The sequence below is a fragment of the Pan paniscus genome, chromosome 6 (genome assembly GCF_029289425.2).
Source record: "Pan paniscus chromosome 6, NHGRI_mPanPan1-v2.0_pri, whole genome shotgun sequence".
NCBI classification, from domain to species: Eukaryota; Metazoa; Chordata; class Mammalia; order Primates; family Hominidae; genus Pan; species Pan paniscus.
In genome coordinates, this window is record NC_073255.2 from 23,101,150 (window position 1) to 23,125,410 (window position 24,261).

At 36.4% G+C, this 24,261-nt stretch overlaps 1 protein-coding gene across 24 annotated transcripts in view; it reads left to right on the plus strand.

The window, feature by feature from the left end:
* The window catches only part of HDAC9 (histone deacetylase 9), a 911,762-nt gene that overhangs the window by 182,015 nt on the left and 705,486 nt on the right, over positions 1 to 24,261 (plus strand). Inside the window, exon 1 of one of the 24 annotated variants that reach the window (XM_055115735.2) lies at positions 19,185 to 19,453. The exons of 22 other annotated variants lie outside the window; for them this stretch is intronic. In XM_055115735.2, coding sequence (XP_054971710.1) covers positions 19,438 to 19,453 — 16 coding nt within the window. In that variant the 5' untranslated portion in view covers positions 19,185 to 19,437. Of the gene's footprint in view, positions 1 to 19,184; positions 19,454 to 24,261 lie in introns of those variants that run through there. One more of the 24 variants, XM_055115745.1, reaches the window with a different exon arrangement.

Genomic DNA, 24,261 nt, shown 5'->3' on the forward strand with positions numbered 1-24,261 from the left:
TTTTTCACTATTATTCCTTGTGATTATCTCATGGTAATGCTTTCTTGTAGAACCTGTAATTGGGGAAGAAAACATAGATGTTGCAAGTGTACAGTGTGATTTTAAAAGAATTACCTGTTTTCAATTAGAGAGATAATGTGGCTATATACCTGTATGTATATATACTCTATGTATTGATTTGTATATTGAAGTGAGATTGTACAGGAGCTTTTTGTGAAATACTCCCAGCTGTCTTGCCTAAGCACACATTAGATACATACATTTTAGAAGGATCCATAACTTAGAACATTAGTGGTTCCCAGTTTTCCTCCTCACCATCGTGTTGGACTGAACAGCCCAAGTGGTATATGTATTCAGCCTGCCATATGTTTCAGTAAGAGCAAACATCTGGTACCAGTTTCCCCCTTGCTTTTCTTGATCCAGCTGTATAGACTAACTTTGAATCTTAGAAATGCTGCAGTCTTCCATTTCATGCATCCCTCAGCATGAAGCACATTTTTTTTCACCCGAATTCCTACATTTTTATTAAGTCTTAGTTTGAAAGCACTTCTTCAAGATGGGCATTTCGTGATGCCTTCTTCCTTGGATGCTAAGTTGTGCTCCTGACACCCCATGCTTCCTTTGCAGCAGCATTTTAATACAGGATGGAGAAACCTCCTTTGATACCTGCCTTCTGCAGGAATCTATAAGCTTCTGTGAAGGCAAAAATCAGTCATGTCCTGTTCACTACAGTATCTCAGGCATCTAACAAAGTGCCCAGAACATTGATAGCATTTAGTAAATGATGAATGAATGCATCCATAAATGAAGGAAGGAATCTGTTCTAACATCTTTGGGAGGAAAGAGTCAGAAGCATCAAAAATTAATTCTCAAATAATAGAGATTAGTACAATATTTGTTGAACAATAACAGCCATTGAAAGCGCATTCATCACCAATGTACTGATTTGGAAATGTGAAGTTTTGGAAATGTGAATTTTAGTAATATCATAGATTATTATGGAATGGCAGTATTTCAAATGTTTATGTTTTACAGGATGAGTGCTAACTCTACCAGCAATTATAATATTAACAGTATCATCAAATATTTTCCTTGTTTCTGAATCTTACCAGTTGTGCATAGGTGCTTTTCTATTTGAAAGCAGCGCATCATTCAGCCTCCTGAATGTATTTAGACCTTGTAAGTATAATTAACTCTTTCCTGACAGGGGCATATTTAAGATTTTTTAAAAAATACATATATAGTGTGTTGCAGCAAAACCTTTCTAAGAAGGAGTCAGTAGGATGTAGGGATAATTTTTTTCTACAATAAATATTTCCAGACCCTTTATTTATAATCAATACATGAATAAGGACCACTAAATTTAAAATGTTTAATGAGATGTGTATAGAAGGATCAAAAAGATATATTTCCACAGTTACAAAATGCAATGGAAGCTGTCTCTAACACTAGCTATCGAAATAAAAGAAACCTCAAAGTAGGCCTAATCAAAGATTCAAAATATGTTCATGTACAAAAATGATTTTTAATGAAAGTCATTTAAGAAGATTTAAATCAATGGAGAAATACTGTTTTTATGGATTGGATAAGTCAATGTTATAAATTTGCTAATTCTTTTCGAATTGAGGTATGGGTTCAGTAAAATTCTAATCAAGACCTTAACAAATTTTTAAATAGAATTTGACAAGTTAATTCTCAGATTTATCTGGAAGAGTAAAGGTCAGGAAAGAAAAGACAAATTTGAGGAGAAAGAATAAAGTGGGAAGAATGGCATTATAAGATAACTAGACTACTGCTACTACTACTACTACTACTACTACTACTACTACTACTACTACTACTATTTCTTCCTCCTCTTTCTCCTCCTCCTCCTCTTCTTCTTCTTCTTCTTCTTCTTCTTCTTCCTCCTCCTCCTCCTCCTCTTCTTCTTCTTCTTCTTCTTCTTCTTCTTCTTCTTCCTCCTCCTCCTCCTCCTCTTCCTCTTACCCTTCCTCCCCTTCTTCTTCTTCTTTTTTTTTTGAACAAGACAGGATGTCTGTTGCCCTCGCTGGAGTGCAGTGACATCATAGCTCACAGCAGCATCAAACTCGTGGACTTAAGCTAGCCATCCTCCCACCTCAGCCTCCTGAGTAGCTAGGACTACAGGCATGCCACACCATGCCTGGCTAATTGTTAAACTTTTTTTGTAGATTTAGGGTCTCCCTTTTTTGCCCAGGCTGGTCCCGAACTCCTGGCTTCAGGTGATTCTCCCTCCTTGGCCTCCCAAAGTGCTGGGAGTACAGGTGTGAACCACTGCAGCCAGCCTAGACTTCTTATAAAGCCATAAGGTATATTGTGTATAGCAAAATAGACCAGACTGGAGAGCCAGAAAGGACTAATTTACACATAATATATACATATCTGAAAGAGGTGTCATTGTTGATCAGTGGGAAAGGGATGAGTCACTTAGTAAATGATGCTGGGACAAAAGTTTGAAATTGTATCTTTACCTCATGAAAGCACAAAAGCAATTCCAGATAAATTACAAATTAAAATTGGAAATGGAAATTGGAGGATATTTGTGTGATATAGGGAAGGACAGTAGTTTATAAACAACATTTTAAAAAGCACTAATCTCAAAGGAAGGGATTATAATTATGAACAAAAATGATGAACATTAAATATAACAAAGAATTAGCATTCAGAATACCAAAAATAATATAAGTAACACAGTGGAAGACGGGACAAATAAGAATAGTTAATCGTAAAATGAAACCCAAATGGCTACTAAGCAGCCAAGACAAGGATTAGGGAAATGCAAATCAAAACTACACTGTTATACAATTTTACACATCTATCATATTGACAAAATTGTAAAGTTCAATGTCACCAGGTGTTAGTGAAGATACGGAGCAGTAGGAAATTTCATAATTCTGAGGAATGTAAATTGGTGACACCTGGGAGAAAATTTCACATATATATGTAGTAAAGTTTCATATTTTATAAGGACCCAGAAATTCTATGGGAAGTATAATCCCTAGGGATACCTTCTCATATGTATACAAAGAGACATGTACAGGAATATTTATTAGGGATTGTTCATAATATTAAAAAAATAGAATCAAAGTGAATAGCCATTCTATTAGTTCATTTTGTGTTGCTCTAACAGATTACCTGAGGCTGGATAATTTATTTTTAAAAATAGTTTTATTTGGCTCACAATTCAAGTGGCTGGAAAATTGTCTGCATCTGGTGAGGTCCTCATGCTGCTTCAACTCATGGTGGAAAACAGAAGGTGAGCAGGCATGTGCATAGATCACATGGTGAGAGAGAATGCAAGAGAGCAAATCAGAGGAAGCCAAGCTCTTTTTAACAACCTGCTCTCAGGGGAATGAATCCGTTCTTGAAAGGCCAAGAACTCACTCACCCCCAAGAGAAGGCATTAATCTATTCATGAAGGATCCACCTCTATGGCCTAAACACCTTCCAATAGGCCCTACCTCCCAACACTGCCACATCAGAGACCAGATTTCAATATGAGTTTGGGTGGGGACAAACCACATCCCAACTATAGCAGCCATCAGTAGGAAAATGGATAAATAATTTGAGATGTTTTTATGCAATGGAATATTATGTCAGTCTGAGAAAGAATGAACTAGGGATTGACATATTGTCATGGACAAATCTCAAAAATATGTTTAGGAAAAATAAGTTGCAGAAAATTATTATACTTTATCATTTATATAAAGCTGAAACTATGCATAACACTGCTATATATTCTTTAAGGTTACGTACATATGAAATAAAACACAAAGACATGCTTCAGAATGATAAATTCAGAATTTCAGAACAGATTATTTGTGGGGAGGGATGCAATGAAGCTTCAAGTATATTTGTAATATATTTCTTAGGGATGGGGGCTGTGAATGCCATTTATGTGACAGTAGCCCCAGATTTGTATGTCTAGCCCAGGCAGCTTTCCTGAACTTCAGGCATGTATATCCAGATGATCTGGTAGCCTTCTAGAATGGCCAGACTGAATTGCTAGCATTTCAGCAAAATTGCTCTACACACAGTGTTTCCCATATCAATTAATGACACTTACTTCTAATTGCTCAGGCCAGAAATTTTTGAAAAATCATTGAATGTTGTCTTTTCCTCATGCCCTAAATTCAGTCAGAAACTCCTCTTGTCTGTACCTTCAATACATAAGGAGAGGCCTGTTATTCCTTCTCACTTTACAGCTACCCTCACAGATCTATATCACCACAATCTTTTGCTTAGATTTTCAAAATAGCTTCCTAATTGGCCTCTCAGCTTTCACCCCAGAAACTCTTCCCAGCCCCACCGTTTATTCTTAACACAGCTGCCAGAATGGTCCTGTTAAGTATGAATCATGTTGTATTACTCTTTTTCTCAAAGCCCAGCAGTGGCTCCCTATTTCTCTTCCAGAAAAAGCCAAAGTCTTAAAAGGCCTCAAAGGCGCTGTATGGTATGGTCCTTGCCATCTGTCTCACTTCATTCTTTTAACTCTCCCCTTCGTTGAATTGCTGCGGTTGCAAGAGCCTCCTTGATGTTCACTGGACCTGCCTCAAGTGCTCCCACCAGACATATTTTATCCTTGAGCTTTTCTCTCAATCTGCATGGTCAAGTACCTTTATGGGCTTGTTTACGTGGCCTTTCCCTTCCTCGGGTGTTTTCTCAGAAGTCACCATACCACTGAGCCTTTCACTAGCCACTCTATTTAAGATTGTAACACTCTCATTCCATGCTTCGTTTTTGTTTATAGCACTTCCTATTTTCTAACATACCTGTCATTTACCTCTGTTTAGTGTACACTCTTTATTGTCTGCTTCCCATGATAAAACAAAGTTTGCAAAAGCCAGGATTTTTGTCTGTCTTATCCACAGGCTTATCCCCAGCACCTTGAAGAGTACAGGTATAGTAGACTCTGGATAAACATATGTTTAACAAAGGAATGAATGAATATGCAATTGTTTGTTATGTTATTCTGTGTATCTATAATGTAACAATTTAAAGAAAGCACCTGGTTGAGAAAGATGCCATGGTTCAATGGTAGATACTAAAAATAATTGCAATCATAGTATACATTTTTATCAGATTTTATATCTATTCTTATACTATAGCTTGACTCCATTTTTAACCTGTATGAAACTAGGAATGGAATTAATGATAGGCCAGGTGTGCATATTGAATAGGTAGCTCAGAGTAATGAAGGAAAAGGCAAGAAAGAGCTTTCCCAAGAGCAAGTGTGGTATTGATACAGTATTTCCTTTATAATACCCTTTAAACTCTTATATGGAACCTTAGAAAAACACAAAACCTCCTATTTTCTACAAATACTTTAGAATGTCTTGCCTAATGCATTCAGTTTGTGTCAGCTTCTTGATATTATTTTAACACATCTTTCTGTAATTGTTTTTTAAGTGTGGCACTCGAGTTTTCAGGAGTGTTCTGAGCTGTGATTGATCATCATACATGCATTTTGAATAGGGACATCTGTCTCTGCAGCATATTATGTCTCCTGACATGCCATTTCTCAGCTTGACAGAGCACCTCTAGAGGGCATAGGCTTTAATAAGAGAGAATATGTGACTTTTTTTTACTTCCATAGACAGTGAGTGGTGTTACATTTTATAATGAAATAATGAATCGCTGAAGTGACAGCTTACCCAATTTGCCTTTCTTCGTGAGCCAAATATAAAACTAGAAATAAAGCTTATTCATTTTAGCCTAATATTTACTTCAAAAACATTTTAATAGGACAATATTTACTAAATAAGTTTTCTTGTATTCGTAGTTGACAGTGACAAAAATGGCTTCTTTGTCTTTTTCTCCTAAATTTTTCTCTTTTTATCCTTATCATTTTTTCTATACCTAAATTTTTCTTGCATCCTTTTATATGAGCAAATTGCCTCTAATCTTGAAACATATAGTTTATTAATTTGATTTGAAATTTATTTTGATATTATTTTTACCAGTCATTCAGTAATCATAGATGGTTACATTGTTAAAAAAACAAAACAAAACAAAAAAAACCCAAAAAAACAGGCACAAAGCTAGATGAATGAGCGTTGTGTGGACTCTGCCCTAGAGGAGACCCAAGTTTAGTGTGAGAAGGAGATAGAAACAATGATAAAGTTTGTGCACTCCAGAAGAAGTAGGAGCGATCGCCTGTGGCACTGAAGAAACAGTGGCAGGCTCTGCTTGGATGGAGGACACTGGCCAAGTGGTCAAGCTGGCAGAGAAGGCAACTGATCCATGTCTTAAAAAGTGCATGTGCCTTTACCAGCAAAAAGGAGACGAGATGGGGCAGACAAGCAGAGCAGCACGTGCAAATTGGAAGACTGGAAGGTTTTGGCCTGTTGAAAGAAAGATGAAAATTACTTGTACCTGGAGTAGTAGGTGTGCAAGGTGGGAGGAGGAGGATGACAGATGAAGCTGGAGAAGTAAATTTTTATTTATACATAGAACTTATAGTTCTTTTCTTCCATTTTGATATTGTCTGCCTGACTCAAGTATCTTATTTTACACCCACAACTGCAAATATCTCCCAGTCATTTGAAAGAAGACTTACTGGAAGTCATTTTCCTACCGCATTTTCTCATTTCCTGACAACTTCTTTCAACTGTCTTGATTAATTTCCAAATATGGGAATATTTTCAGGTCCCATGGTCAAAGATTTTATTAAAAAGTCTTACCTCTGATTCAGCTAAATGGTTAGTCAATTTACTAATTAATAGGAAATGCTTTGTAGTTATAGGTAATTAACATGTTAATAGTTTAAATAAAATTGATTGATTCTTCTCTTTGCTTGGTTAATTTAACTATCCCAGAGATCAAGTTTTAAAAAAACTTGTTATCGTGTAGCTTTATGCAACTAATTACCGTTAGTCCTTTACCATGTCTATGTCATTGCACTTGCTTCTTCAGCTAGTGACATCAGAACCTTCACTTCACTAGCAACATCGTACAAACAAGAAGAAGCACCATCTTGAACTTCCACAGGAATCTCTTCCTTTCGGAAGTATTTTAATCATTACTTCACCAGCTATGTTCCACTTCTGGATATTTTGGTAAATTTTCCGAGCATTTAGAAGCCACATATCACTCCTTTCAGTTGCAGGAAATTGGCCTTTTATATCAGAACACTGTGATCTGTGAAATGGGTACTCAGTGACTTTAGAACACGTCAAGAGATTAGCTTCGTGTCTAGAGTCTGCCTAAACAGTTCCAAGGTGAGATGTGTTATTTCACATTTAGCAATGATTTAAAAACAAAAACATACGCTTTGAATGGAGTGCTTTATTAAAATAATGGAAGAACATGGTAGAGGAAGAACTCCCTGGGAAGAGTTTAAATAGTATAAATAGCTTTGCTGAGAGAGCAACAAAGTTCTGTATTGTGCTGTTGCCACAGCAGCACCAATAATTCAAAACAAGGAAATGGAGTCTCATATTTAATATAATACAGACTTTTCCCTAGAACTTCTGTGGTCTAGGGTTTTTCAGGGATTGGCATGTTTACATATGTCTAAATTTAGACATGCCTTTTATGTAATATGATGAAAGAGAAGTACTTAAAATTCTATATGATGCAGTTATTTCTTAAACTTTTTTTTTGTTTTAAATTGACTAAAATATCAGGAATTTTCTGTGCTGAAGTCAATGCCCCAGGACATTGTGAATTTATGCATATGAAGGGAGACATAATCTCTTATGCACCCCACATTTGATTTTAAAAGATCACTTTGAAAAGTATGAAGAGGTGTTTAGTAATTCAAGGAAGAAAAATAATTTCTTTTCTATTGAATATTCTATTGAACATTCTATAACAAGAGTTTTCTCTGCTGTGGAAGTAGGTACTCTGTTCTGAAAGTCAGGATCTGGAAATTCAGAAACACAGATATGGACGTTTGGGGAATTTTAAAGTAAATTTTATATGTCATTTTGGAAATAAATTAGAAAGATATTGGACCAATCTCAGGCGTGGACAGAATTCAATTCATCATTCAATAAAGTACAACTAAATCTCTACCAAATAACAAAATCCAGTCATAATAAAAGCTCGCTTACAAAGAAATGTTTGACTGTAGCAAACTGCTTTTTATTAAACGTACTTGACACAACACAAGGAGATGGCAGTGTGCTTTCCGACTTTCAGATTTTTGTTGTCCCAATGTTAGTTACTTCATCTCGCTGCCTGCCTGGCTTTTCCACCACCAATTTTATCCTTGTTCTTACTAAAGAGTAAATTTGTAGGCAAGTTTGATTGTTATGGGATAAGAATAAATGAAATGGTTAGGGAAATTTTCATATTTTGATCTTTTCTACCCAGTGACATCATGATGAAGATGATGCAAAAAATTGATCAGATATATATCTAGTATGAATGTGTGTTTGCATTTACTTTTTTTTTTTGAGGCAAAGTCTCACTCTTGTTGCACAGGCTGGAGTGCACAGTGGCGTGATCTCAGCTCACTGCAACCTCTGCCTCCCGGGTTCAAGCGATTCTCCTGCCTCAGCCTCCTGAGTAGCTGGGACTACAGGTGCCCGCCACCACAGCTGGCTAATTTTTGTATTTTTAGTAGAGATGGGATTTCACCATGTTGGCCAGGCTGGTCTTAAACTCCTGACCTCGTGATCCACCCCCCTCGATCCCCCAAAGTACTGGGATTACAGGGTGAGAACCACCATGCCCAGCCACATTTACTCATTTAATAAGGACAAATACTGCCTAGAAACTAGTTTCAAAGAGGCCTAATTCATTTTTTATGTAAATTGACCAAATATTATTTCTTGCATGAAAGCTTTATTAAGGAATTATGATGTAATTTTTCATTTATCTCTTCTGGCTAGTGTCGAAAGGGGAATTCTGAGTGTTGAAAGGGGAATTCTTAGAGATGTAAAAAAATAACTGAATTACCCTTAAAAAGATTGAAAAATTAAAAAGCAAATAAAAAGAAAATGAAAATATACTTATCCATTTAGCAAATATTTAAGGACCTACGTCAGTTACGTTTCTAGGCACTGGAAATAAAATGAATATTGAAAAAGACAGGAGATAGGTTCATGAGACTTATGTATAATCAATATTTAAAGAGGGAATTTGGGCCAGGCACAATGGCTCACCCATGTAATCCGAGCACTTTGGGAGGCCAAGGCGGAAGGATTGCTTGAGCCTAGGAGTTTGAGACCAGCTTGGATAACATAGTGTGACTCCATCTCTACAAAAAAGTTAAAAATTAGCAGCTGGGTGCAGTAGCTCATGCCTGTGATCCCAGCAGTTTGGGAGGCCGAGGTGGGCCATCATGAGGTCAGGGGTTCGAGAACAGCCTGATCAACATGGTGAAACCCCATCTCTACTAAAAATACAAAAATTAGCTGGGCATGATGGTGTGTGCCTGTAATCCCAGCTACTCAGGAGGCTGAGGCAGGAGAATCACTGGAACCTGGGAGGCGGAGGTTGCATTGAGCCAAGATCGCTCCATTGCACTCCAGCCTGGGTGACAGAGCGAGACTCTGTCTCAAAAAAAAAAAAAAAAAAAAAATAGCTGGCGTGTTGGCATGCACTTATAGTCCCAGCTACTCAGGAGGCTGAGACAGGAGGATAGCCTGAGCCCAGGAGGTCAAGGTGGCAGTGAGCCATGATTGTTCCACTGTATTCCGGCCTGGGTGACAGAATGAGACCCTGTCTCAAAAAAAAAAAATAAATAAATAAAAAAGAGGGGATTTGGATAATAAAATAACTTATTGAGATGGTCTAATATTGTTATAACTTCTTCCATTTAATCATTTATTTAGGCATTATTTATCATGAGCACATCAACATTTGTATCTGCCCTTTTCTTCTTTGTTCGCTTAATGTTATCTTTTCCAGTTTCTCAAAAGGAAAAAGAATTAAATGAACCTCACATGTGATTTGAAAACAGAGATAGTATCCATTCCAGGCCTCTGTTTTATTTTGCTCTTCCCCTCTCCTTGACACTTTACTTTTGGGCAGATGTGCCTGAGGAAGACTTAGTGTAAGATGATACAAGGTGGAACAGAGCTTAGTTTGTGAGTCTGACAAGACTTAGTCTAAGATGATACAAGGTGGAACAAAGCTTAGTTTGTGAGTCTGAAGCAGAATCAGGCAGTGATAAGCAGTGTGTTTCCTGGAGGATAACAAACTTTCTATATGATGACCTTGTTTTATCGTGGTATTAGTGAGCATCAAAACTATTCACTGACTTATATTCATATATTTTCTCAAGAGGAGGAAAATACTGCATGGGTTTTACAGCCAGTCTTCCTGTTCAGATTTACTCTGCTTAAGTACTTAATTTAAGAGAGAGAGAGAGGTTGACAAAGGATTCCATAACTTCTAGTCTTCAAATGATCAAAACTGAGGACCTGGTGAAGATTTCAGGAAACCACTTCTTTAATTGATTCTCTTTCCATGTAAAATGTATTTCAAAGGATAATAGCCTACGATTTGACTCCAAAGCTTCAGCGTAGAAGAGGAATTCTTCTGGCTGAACTATATAGCTAATACTCAATTACCTTAGCTTCTATTGAACCGTATTCTAAACACCTTCCTTTGTAACCATCACCTTGTGCAGAAGTCTGTATTTTTAGCCTTTAAGCAGAGCTCAAGCACTGTATTTAGACATCTGACTTGACGACTAAAATTTGCTCAGTGAGCAGAACAAATGTTCAGAAAATAACATTTCAAGGTTAGAGTTAGTGTCCTGAATAAAATCCCTTTTCTTCTTTTTCTCCGTATTGAATATAACATAAATAATGTACCCTGACTGACTTTTAAGATTAAAAATCAGAGAATACAGTGAACTTGGAAAGGGAAGAGAACATAATTAAAAATTGAAGGGGCTTCAGTTGAACAATTGTTTGCCTGAAACTAAGTACACGTTTTATTCTTGACTCAATAGGATTATGGATCTTAAAAGGATTTTTAAAACTATATAGTAAGGCGTTTAGAAAAAGGGCCTGAATAAGCCTGCAGCTACTGTAAGAAATATTGAAAGAGACACACACACTCACAGAATCATCATAATATCCTTCTTAGTATGAGGAGGAAAAAACTAAATACTGTTTATTGCTAGTAGTTACAGTAATTGTATTTATCAGGTTTTGACTGTCTGCAATGTGTTAGTCACTGTGCAAGGCCCTGTATATAATAAACCTTATTTAATATTCACAGCAATTCTATGGAATAGGTATTATAAATCCCATTTTGTAAATGAGAAATAAAGTCCAGAAAGTTTAATAACATTCTTAAGATTATATAGTTAGTAAATGGAAGTATATTGTGAATATTTCTCAAGAAAATCTCAAAATGGTGCCCAAGACTCCCTGTCCTTGAGAAATAAAAACATTTTACTTCTTAGGGGAAATAGATGAGAGTGATACGTTGTGATTATTATTCTTAAACAAGACAATGCAAGGTCCCGGGACCCTTTTTTGAAAGGGAAATGACATATTTGCACTGAGGGAAAGTGATTATCACTTGCTGAGCATTTCCTTAAGAATTCTGCTCACTTGGATTATGTGTAATTTGGTGAAGAATTTATCCCCATGTATTCCATGAGGCAAAAGGATGTTGCAATTGCACTGCACAGTGCATCCATACCAATCCACCGGGGGAAAAATAATAAATGAGTCTGGGTACTCCCTTCTCTTGGCCACATGGTTGATGTTGTAGTCTTCACTCTATACAGCCAGTCACCTTGTGAACAGAACTAGCTAGAGCCCAGGACTATTTGATTGATTAAAGATTCCCACCCTTAAAATTAGGACTGAAAGACATGTTAGAAATTCTGAATATGTTTTAGGCCCTGCATTTGAAAGGTAATAAATAGGGCATGTGAAACTCTTTGACCTTTTTCTGGTTCTCAGTGCCTTGAAATTTCTATCTCAATTTTTTAGATACTCAACACTCTAACCCAGCAAGGGGAGATATTTCATAGTGGGGCATAGTAATAATATAAGAAGAGTGTATTAGTCTGTTTTCACACTGCTAGAAAGAACTACTTGAGACTGGGCAATTTAGGAAGAAAAGAGGTTTCATTGACTCACATTCTGAAGGCTCAACAGGAAGCATGACTGGGAGGCCTCAGGAAACTTACAATCATGGTGGAAGGCAAAGAGGAAACAGGCAGCTTCTTCACATGGTGGCAGGAGGGAGCAAAGGGGGAAGTGCCACACACTTTCAAAAAACCAGATCTTCTGAGAACTCACTCACAATCAAGAGAACAGCTTGGGGGAAGTCCACCCCCATAATCCAATCACCTCTCACCAGGCCCCTCCACCAATATGTGGGGATTACAATTCGAGATGAGATTCAGGTGGGGACACAGAGCCAAACCATATCAAAGAGACTGAGTAAAGCAAAGGTGAATTAGAGATTTATTTTAAATGTAGTGGAATACCAAGTTTATGTAAAGCAGAAAGTTTAACAGTGGTATGGCTATTATTTGGTGAACTGATTATCATTCCTTTTTGCATAATAGGTTGTGAGTACATGTGGCCCAATGGTATCTTAATTCTTCATTTGAAATTCTAAAGGTTTGCATTTCATTTTTGTTAAGCATGTTGCATTACTCTAAAACAGATTTTAAAAGAAAGATACTGAAATATAATTCCATATAGTTACTGAGTCATTGACTTTTTCAGAACTCTTTTAGGTAATCACCCTTATTTATAGATGGGAAACATTCAGCTGCAGCATTAAATGATTTGCTCAAAAGGAAACAGGAATAAATGGCAGAATCAACCACCTAATACTTTGGATTTTTGGAAAGTATTAAAAATAAATAAATCAGAACAACAAAGTTCTCCATTTCTTTGTTTGTGGAGTATTCTCCCCTCTGGCCCCAGCAAAATAAAAAGTTAGAAAGGAGATCCTCTGGAAGTTAAACCAATGTGTTTAAGGTTAAACCCTGCCTCATGTCACTTGTACAATTTACACAACATTCATTTCCTTAAGTGCTACCATAATTTTGTGAATGTTAACATAAAGAAGTCCAGGAGGCCACCAAATTGTTCCCATTGGCTTTTTTGTGTAGTGTAGGATAATGAGGCAATTTTTGCTTTGTCTATATATATTTTGTGTATTACTTGATTTTATGATCATATATTGTTTGTGTGACTTTACCTTTAAAGTCAATAGAATTATAAATTTAATTTGGTATTTACAACACACTTATACACACACACATATATATATATATTTTCATCAAACATTAGGCAAATGATGGTTACATGAAACATGAAACTCTGGGACTACTTCTGTTTCACATGTTCAGATCCTGTGTCCTGACTTTTGGTTGAGAAAATATAGGCTCAGTTAATGTATTCAATTGTGTGCTTTTACCCAATTTTCCATTATCTCCTATTTCATCTTCCACCATAGTAACTTCAGACGAGAAAAGTGTGTTTGAAGACTACCACGGGTTAACTACCTGTATTCCATTATAAAATCTTTGTATATCGTGTTAGTCTTTGGTTTTGTGGTCAGGATCGACTATAATGAATTCTGGTTCTTGATTTACCAAATGTGAGAACTTGGCCGATTTATCTAATCTTTGGGTAAATTAGTCTCCCCATGTGTAAATTAGGAACGAGAAAACTTAACCTTTAGGGTTGTTTTGAGAACTAAAAGAGCTCCAGTTTGTCCAGTGCTTGGTTTTATACGGACTAGATACAGGTAGATTTCTTTCTTCTTCATTTGATTTAAATCCAACGCTCACTCTTACTGTTGTCCCAGGTAAAATTTTAAAAATTCATTTTGCTATAAGTCAGACATGATTTTCAGCACTCTGATTTAAAAAGTAATGTGATTTCTTGTGGAATAACTAAAATAAGGACCCAATGACAGTTGTTTCCACATTAAAGTTGGGTGGATTTCACCTAAAGCTTCTGAATTGCCAGACAAGCTTCACTTTATCAAGGAGAAAAATTAAAATCCACTAAACCAAAGTAAAATGAACTAAAATTCCAGAAGCTAAAGGACAAGTAAAGGACACAGTCTTCACACTCTGGGCTTTTCTTTTGGTGTTCTTTCCATTGAGTGTGGGATAAAATTTGGGGGAAATTGTGAGGGTGTGAATGGCAAGTGTATGTTTGGGTTCTAAGACTTGGGTCATTAATACCAAGTCATAATGTATATTTTTCTATCCCCTTTCTTACTCAGTATTGTTCATTTTTTAGTGTTATTCAGTATTTTCAGTATGATGATTTGTAGAAATTTTTATAATAATGACATAATTATACCATAATTTCTTTTACAATTTTCCTTATATTGGGAATATACACCATTTGCAGTTATTCAGTGACACTTTAAAGTAGCAGTGTGATGGACATTCATTTACATAAATCACTATCCACAGCCTTGATTTTTTTTCTTTTGAAATGATTCCTAGAAATAGAATCACTCTTAAGGAGTGTGAACGTTTTAAAAGATTCTTGATATAGTGTGACATTTTTTTCCCTGGGAAAGGTGTACCAATTTACACTCCTACCAGCAGTGTTTTTCACATCATGTGCTTGTCATTATCTATTAGCATCAATGATATATGAAAATGCTAATGTTTCATAATTTACATTTACTTGCTTACCAGTGAAGTTGAGTGTTATGTCTTATGTTTACTAGAGAAGACAGGCACACTGGAATGCTCCTTCTTTTCAGCAAGTACATATTTAGACACTTTGTGTTCCAGTGGTAGTTTTTCTCATTTATTTGAATATATGTCAATAAGCAAAATCTTGGCTAAAAATAATCACCTTAGCACTAAATTTAGTCAAGTGTCAAAGGCATTTTAAAGAGACTAAATTTGGGATGCATCTCAGAAAAACATACTGCATGATACTATGCTAATGAGATTTTCTTTTTTTTTTATGCTGGGCAATTGGTAATTTTGTTGTTCACCCTGAGTTCCCCAACAATGTTGAACTAGCAATTTTCAAACCTGTAAACATTTGCTTTTGTAATCAAAATTGAAAGATACAATTGAAAGGAAAGGTTTAGTTCACAAACTGTATAATCTTCTGATTCTGCAGAATTGAAATGAATAAACTTGAACACATATTTAAGAACTCAAGCTCTAGTCAGCATACAACTTAAGAGGGAAAAGGTTGAATTTCCTTTCAAAATAAGCACCATGCATGACCATGCTTCCTAAGAAAAAAAGAAAAGGTAATATCTCTAAAAATTGTATCATCATTATTTTCATACCAGTTACCATGGTTCAATTAGTCCCTCTCTATACAGTCTAGTGGTACATTTTTCTAAATTGTGAAAATTCAATAATAATTACATATATAGTAATATGTATTTATATAGTATTATATAATATGTAAAATAATAATTATATATAGTTTATATAAATGTGTGTTTTAAGTGGTCTTATTATGTATGATATTTCAAGGTGTAAGCTTATTTTTCAGGATATTGTGTTTTGGTACCTAGGAGGATCAGCTTTGAATCATTTCTAGTTACATATTTCTAATTTGGGGGAAAATCAGGTTTTATAGGAATAAAATGTGGTCCAAGTCTTCAGCAGAGTGAAGGATAAGACTGAATTATAAAAAGAGAGGTTTAATAAAGTATTTTTTAAGCCTTAGAGGAAGTTAATAAAATCATTTTATTGAATTCCATCATGACTCATCTTCTAATATTAATTTTGTAAATAGGAAAAAGGTAATTAAATTACTAAAGCACCTTCATTTTAAAGGTTAACTTTATTATTATTGCTCATAGGAAAGTTTATTTTTTACCACTTTTAGAACACTAGGTCTTTTTAAATTGATGCACAATTCATTTGGGTGCTTTCTATGACACGCAGTCAGACTTGCCTCCTTCCTGTGTGGGCTCTGACTATCTAATAAAAGAGATAATGTAATGACTTACATATCTAGAACACAAGGTAATGATTCCATTACCAGGCATATCCCTGTTCTGATTTGCAGACAGTTTAATTTTTACATCTGATCTTTAACTAGTGCTTCAAATGAAGCAGAACTGGGTATTTGAAAGGAATTTAATTTGTTTTGCCCATTTTAATGGTAGTTTTTTCTGAGTGTATTTAAAGAGCTTTTTATAACTACCATCTTCCAATTTTTAAAATGGAAATATATTTTCTATTGCTTATTTTTTTTACTGCAAAGCCTTATGTGTTTATTTTAGAAAAATTAGAAAATACTGCAAAGAAAAAAGAAAAACGAAAAAATAATATATTCCTAGAGAATTCTCATTAACATGTTGGCAGATACTCCAGTTTATTCTATATAATTCCTATATACAATAGGGGATCAAAGTACTTGTTACACTGAATACCATACTCTGACATTACATATTTTGTAAATGTTGTTATATGTTTTTGATTGAGCAACCAGTAATCATGTTAGCCTGAAGACAAACTTTGCATAGTTCAAAGAGTGTTTGCCAACCCTTTTTTAAAAAGGAGGTTTCACATAAAAATCCAGATGTCCACCTTCTCTTGATAGATGGGGATTCTGTGCTGCTGGGGCTCAGAATCCTGGTTGGCCACAGTTGAGAGCAGATGGCCACAGTTGGCCTTAGCCAGCCAGAGCATGCACTCTGCATTCAGCGCATTCCTGCCCTGGTCTCCTTCACATCTTGATGTGCCTACCTGACTCCCAAAGCCAGCTATTTGAAGGGTAGTAGTTTGTCTAGGGTAGTGCTTTTCAATGAGGCTGTACTGGCCCCTAAGGGAAGACTGGAAAGTGTTTTCTGGATGCCGCAATTCTTGGAGAGCACTACTGGCATTTAGTGGACTGCAGTCCTGTTATGTGAGAGGACTGGACCCGGAAGTTGTGTCCTGCATTTTCAACAATCCCTTTGGGTAGTCATATAGGTGAAACACCTGTTTATAATTATTTGAGCCTAGAAACAAAACTGGTTGCACATATAAAAATTGCTTTAATTCAATTTTAGTATGCGTTGAATTTCCTAAGACTACAGCTACTGTATAATTTCAGGTAAAATTGTTCTTTGCTTTGGAAGGTTTACTGTGCATTGTTCACCATTTGGAAAACCATGTTGCTGACAACAAGGTGGCTCATGGTATTTGAATAACCAACACAGTGCAGCTCCATCAGTGCTCATTTGTAGCACCCTTGTTCAATACAACAAAAAGCAAAATTAACACTCCTTTAACATTTTTTATGAATAAGAAATAAATATCAGATCTTATGAGAGAATATTAATTCTTCTTTGTGTGTTCTCTACTTTTACCATCTATAATTTGCCTTGGCATGTTATCTAGACTTCATTTACTCTTATTTTCCTTTTATCACTTGCCTGTAAGCCTGCTTTATTGTTTCTTATTCTAATACTAAATTTTAGCCTAATGTCCATGTAACCACTCAACCCTCCAGTCTTTCACTTTCTTACTCTTCTTGAAAGTACTGGCTGCTTATTACTTCTCTTTAATTCATATTTACTTGTTGGTAGTAGGGCAGGCATCAGATGACTTCCTCAATATGTAAGTTATGTTCATGCCTGGAGCACTTTATGATTAAAAAGAATATTATGTATAGAGGTTGTTTGTATAAACTATGAACTTTGTGTTAGGTTAGTAAAAGCGGCATTACAAAATACTTGTTTTTAAAAGTGAAGCTTTGTGCTTGAGCAGCTTAATGCTCTAGGTGACCATCGAGAATATACGTTGGTCCTAAAGAGGCTTACAGGCTTCTAGAAAGACATTACATAGAAATAAGTTATGCCTAGACTGAGAGGATGATGAAATATGCTCCAGGATTTCAGAGAGGGGCAAGTAGGTGTGTTTGAATGGGTGAGGAAGGCCTGTGGATGAAGCCGAGGAGGTGCCACCAAACCTAGATGCTTGGGGAAGCTGTTAAGAGTTTTGGAGAAGGGGACAATGAAGCAAAGTTCTCTCCCTTTCTTTTTCACTTCCCCCTCTTCTTTTTCTTCTAGAACTGTGTCTTTTCTTCTTTCTTTCCTGAAGATGCAAAAGCCACAGATGTAAGTGAGAGGGACTAAAGCCAGAGTCATGACTATGAAGTATTGATTTCAGGTGTTTGTTCTCACCTTAAACTCAGACCAAATATAAAAATATGACCTTGGGGGCTTAGAATTGTGCAGTTTTTGTTCTTCAAGAGAAACTATTGGAGAGATCTCAGAGCAAGGCATTGCTTGTATTTCCCTTCAGTGTAGTACTTAGATTTTCATTTTCTTAGATCTAATTATAAAAGAGACTTAGGAGGTGGAAAATAAATTCAATAAGTCTTCAAAGTTTTTCCTTTCTTTATTTTATAAGCTAAGTATCACTGAATTGGGGGTATACTAAGAAGGGTATCAATGACAGAATTGCTAGTTTCCTCAACCTGCCTCAGCTTACCAAATTTAACTCTTTTTGTGAAACTATTACCACATGTAAATATATTTAAAAAATTAGAATTTCTTTGAAGAAACATTTTCCTAGCCAATCAAAAGCAAGAGCTAGTGAGGCTTCAGGATGATTTGGTTTTCAGACTTTTTTTTTTCTAATGCCACAATCCTTACATATGGTGGGGAAGGCACTTCAAAGTGAGTACTCCAGATTTAATTCAAATGCACCCATTTAAGTAGCTCAGAAAATTGCATCATCTAGGGTTCTGGAGTGACAGTGTTTTATATGTTGAAATCTTTTGGAGTGGGATTGAAACAGCAAAATCATTTTATTTCGTTAAAATCGGTCTCAGCCTCTTCTTTTTCCTCTCATTCACTGCAGGCCTTTCCATCTAAGAAACAATTCATAGCTGCTTCTTCAGAGGATGTCTAATTTTCCCTCATTCAGAGGGACACATTTGGTACTTTGCCCTGTGTTTTAATTAGTAAGCTTCAGAGAAAGAAAGTTGTCAGAGCCAGGGCCCCCAGTTGTGGAAGTTTCTATATCCGGTAAATTGGATCCATTCCAGGGCAGAATCATTTATCAACAAATGAAACACCAGCCACTTCCCACACGTCCTCTGATTGCATTAAAAAATCACTCCCCTTCCTACCCAAATTGAGTATACTTAGAGTATGGAGCTGACAAACATTCTCTTTCCTTCTCCTCCTCCTCCTCATTCTGTTGAATTGCTGGTTTCTGTAGTCTATTAGGCTTCTTATTAATAGTAATAAAATGTTCATTCATTAACTCTCTCATGACTGCATACCAGCTATAGTAACTGTCTTTGCCCCCAAGTTATGCAGTCTTTATAAAGTCGTTCAGTAGCAGGGCAATGAGTTGGGAAAACTGATATTGCTTCTGTAGCATCAGGTACTATTTAACCAGTGGGAGGGACTGATAAAATTAGCAAGTTGACTAACCACTTCCCTTCCTTGTGGCTCTTTAATATTGTAACGGATACAGAAAAGTTCAGAAGGACTGAGCTAGTTTGCGAAACCACAGCACACTTTGGCAAAGAGGGAATGCACAACAAAACGGGTAAGTTTCTTTATTTTAATCTTTTAAGAGAACTGTGAAAAAGATAGTGGGGTAGATGTTTTTAAGTCTGACTCTGCAAATCGTCTTTAATAATTTGTAGGCTGTGGAAAGATAAACTTGTCATGCGGAGGGAAGCAAAAGGTTTTCCAATCAGTAACAGTAGCAACAACAACAACAAAAATTACATTGAGCAAAAAATTCAACTCTGAGAATGCCTTTATTATTTCAGATAGAAAGACTAAAGTATTTTGGGGACAGGGTTCTTGAATTAGTAAAAATATTGATGAATAAGTTCCTGTACTCTGATTTTTTGAAATTTAGCCCGGAATTGTCAGCAGGGGCATTATCTACTGAAGCTGTATGTCCGCCTAGATCCTGAAACAGCTTAGTCTTCTGTTGTCTTCTTTGTGGTTGAAAATGTTTGTTGCTTTTAACTCTTTTGTTATCAAAAATTTCAAACACAAGCAAAAATAGAGTGAATAGTATAGAGATTTCCCATGCATCTATCACATAGCTTCAACAGCTATGACTTCAGAGCCCAGGTTGTGTAATCCACACCTCTGTGGTACACTCCCTCCTTCAATCTAGTTGAATTGCAGCATTTTGAAATATGCCTATTGTGAACATTAAATAAAAGAGGCCTAAAGTTTCCTAAAGGCTCATACCACCTCAGCAATATAAAGTTTAGAGAAATATTATTACATAAAATTGAATTATGAGTCATAGAAAGCACAAGTGAGTTTCCACTGGTTGTTTTACCAGTGGGAGCAGGAGTAGAGGATAGTAGATATTAAGATTGTAGTCTCTGGAGCCAAACTGTTTGGGGTCAAATTTGGTTCTATCACAATCCAGTATCCTTAAGAAAATTTCTTAACCTTTCTGTGTCTCAGTTTCCTCACCTGAAAATGAATACAATAGCACTGATCTCCTGAGCATGAGGGATGATGAACCAGTGCATGCCAAGACTCTGAAAATTGCTGGGAACATAGAGTGCTCACTGTTTGTTAGCCCTACAACTGTTGGTCAAAATTATTAGAGTGATGGTAGGGTTGTGATTTGTCCAAGCAGAAAGCCAAAGGTTGTATCTGAGCATATTGGGCTGTCTTCTGACCATTGCTTTTCTCCTGATTATTTTATAATGCCAGGCTAGGAAAAGTCTCCATTGAGATATCTTGCTTGCTTTTGCACCCTGGGAAAACTCCTTGCTCTTGCTTTCCCCCACCAGCTCTGAATTAATTCTCTCTACAAACAAAAGTTATCTGAGCTTGTCTTGCCCACCTTCTCACTGTGAGGATGAGGGAGTAGAGATTGGTCTAAGCTCACAGAGCAAGGAGTAGATCTAATGGAAAAGACCCTGTCATGGGCTTCATGGACTCCTCTAATGTCTGTTTGGAGGGGCGCTGCAGTTGGGTTTAGGCAACACTGTTGGGCCTGAGAGGCTGCCTCATATCTGAGCTCTTATGCATCCATCTCTGATGTAGAGGTCTTCCAGGGCTGCAAGTTGCTCAGATACTTTTTTCATTGCTAATGAGAATGGTGAAATTCTGAGGATGGCAACAAATGGATGGTGAGGACCTTCCCTAAGCTATTTTTTTTCTATACTATAGTAATGGCTGTCATTTATTGAGCATTTACAATGCACCTGGCACTGTGCTATGTGGTTTTCTTATTTAATCCTCCCTATATCCCTATATAATACTTAATATTAATATCTTCATTTCATAGAAAAGGAAACTAAGGTGCAGAGAAGCTAAGCTACTTACCCAGCTCATAAGAGACAGCCAGGATTTTGTTCCAAGTCTGTCTGACTTCTTAGAGCATTTGTCCACAAGAAATAGGTTTGTTCAAACATGTGCACTCGAAGTGCATCCGTGGTTTTGCTCTTAGGCTTCCTGAAGATGAAAGTCGTCAGTATTCCTATAAAGCAAGCTGAATGGAAAACCTTTTCTCTAGTAATAGTTTTCCCACAGTGAATTTTCAGAATGCCTAATTACAAGCTGGAAATTTGTCATAAATTTTGACAAATACAGAGGCGGGTGGGGATGGTGTGGAGTTACCACTGTAAAAAGTAAATATTGAACTGACAGGTTAAAAAAAAGAAATGCTCTTTTAGTAAATTAACCATGCTTCAGTGGTGGATTTTGTTTTTAAGGCCATTTGTCTCTCTTGAGTTTTTGTAGAGGAGGGTGAAATACATCTAAGTCAGTTTTTGAGAACATGCAGTGCTGTTGTAAAACAAATGATAAACACTGATGCGCTGCAGAAATAAAAATTGGCTGAATCTTCTGGGAGGTGCTGAAGAGAACTGGGACATGCACAGTCAGACATTTTAGAAACCTGGAATTGACTTGAAGTGCTTTATCTTTTACATTACGGGTACAACTGCAAAAATAGAACTGAATGTGTGAATGAAGAGAGAGGTTAATTTCACAACTTTGGAGTTTTTTTTCCCCTCCAATAGAGTAATGGTGTTTTAAAATTTTTTTTTCTTCACTCAAGGGGACATGGTCTAAAATTTAGAGCTAAAAATGCAAACATCAGACATAAACGATTGACTTGCCTTTTATCAGGCAATCTGATACAATTTGCAGTCGTTCATTTTTCCTTCATTGGCTACAGTACTTTTGTCATCTTGACAGAATCAGCCAAGCTTTACCTGTAAAAATATTGGAAGAGATTTGAAATCATATGATCTTTTTGCAGAAAAAGAAAAGGATAAAGGGAATTGCAGCTGCCAGTGTTGGGGGGAGTGAAGTGGGAAGGGTCACTGTTATGTCACATTCTTAGATTCTTTTTTTTTAATTATACTTTAAGTTTTAGGGTACATGTGCACAACGTGCAGGTTTGTTACATATGGAACCCATCATTCTCAGCAAACTATCGCAAGGACAAAAAACCAAACACCGCATATTCTCACTGATAGGTGGGAATTGAACAATGAGAACACATGGACACAGGAAGGGGAACATCACACACCAGGCATTCTTAGATTCTTAAACCTTTGAGAAAGCAGAGCAGCTCTTTAGTGCTGGCCACTGCAAACCATCTTCCAGAATTGTTCCATCATCTTGGTATTTTTCTTTTTCTTTTTGTCTCTAATGTCTTTATCTCATAAGAACATATTCACAACCTGTAAAGCATGGTTTAGGGTCGGAAATTTCTGTATTTGTCTGTCATTAGAGACAGATTCAGAGTGCCATTTAGCTTGTCAGTGTCCACTTCTTTGTGCAGTAATGTAATTTCTGGTGGGGTTGGTCACCCACGGGATTACTGCGTACTAGTGCCTTCATGTTTACAGATTGTTTTCTATCCTGATCTTTAACATTTGTCAATGCATTATGTCACTGCTATTATTAAATGTAAAAATTTAATAAGTTTTAAAAATCAATAAACATTAGTGCTTGATTTAAATGCTTGATTTAATTATTAACTTAATAATCAATTTAAATTTTAATAATAAAATGTATTAAAAGTCTTAAATAGATAAAGCATTGTTTTCCCTTGAGATGAATTCTGTCTTCATTTGTTCTTTTGTCCATTTATTCACAATTGCTTAGCATCTCCTGCTGGAGATCCAGAAATCAATAATCACAGTTTGTGCCCTCAGAAAATTCACAGGTTTGGGGTTAAAAAGAGTTGTATGAAATAAGTGATGCTATAGTTCACAAAATATATTCTAACTACATTGTACTGTCTACATTGGGAGAGAGGGTGTGTGTGTATGGATAATCCCAGACCCTGGGATTAGAGAATCATGGTTCAAAGCCCATTACCCTCTGGTTTTGGGTATTTAACTAATGTTCTTATTCCGTGGTTTCTTCACCTGTAAAATGATACTGAGCTGCTAGGGGTGTTGTATTAATTTAACATGTGATACATGTTAAGTATTTATATAGCATATCCTATAGTCTTTGGGGGATCAAGGATAGTTTCTCAAATGAAGTTAACTTTAAACAACCTGAATGGCATAGATGCTTCTAGTCACAGGGAACTGGATATGACAAAATGGAAAATAGTTTTGCCTCTTTGAGAAGGAGAGTAAAGGTCAGCATGGCTGAAACATGTAAAAAGTGGGGAAGTTGCTTAGAGGTACTGGCAGAATCCAGATCGTGCTGGGCCTAGTAGGTCATGTTATGCAGCTGCATGTTGTGCAAGTGCAATCAGAAGTGATTGAAAGGTTTACACGGGGAGTTGCATGACCTGAATAATATTTTTAAACTAGTTGCAGAGTGGAGAATAGATTCGTGAAGAGCAAGAGTAGTCACATGGAAATAGGTTAGAAAACTATTTCAATAGCTTAGTCCAAAAATGATGGCCACTTGGATTAAACAGTGTCAGGGGTGTAGGGGCAGTGGACAGAGTGAGAAATACTGTATAATTAATAGGACTTGGTAAACAATTGGATGTCATTGGGGAGCATCAATTATGATCCTATGGTGTTTAGCCACTGGGTCTAGTGAGATGTCTTGTGTGAAGATGGGCAAATTGGAAAAAGCAGGCTTGGACTTCTCAATTTACATGCTTTTGAAACATTCAAGGGGAGATGTCAAGTAGGCATAAGATGTCATGTAGATGTTAACTGAAGCCATGGAAATAGATGTGATCACTCAGAGAGATGGGATGAAGTGAGAAAAGCTGAGGGCCCAGTACTTAACCACTGGAAATTCCAAAATTTAGAGGACAGAGGAGAAGCAGCCAGTAAAGGAGGTGGATAAGTCATGGTCAGAGAAAAGGGATAACAAGAAAGTTGTGGTTTTTAAGGAAAACAAAAGAAAATAGCATATTCAGGAGAAAGGAGTGATTATCCA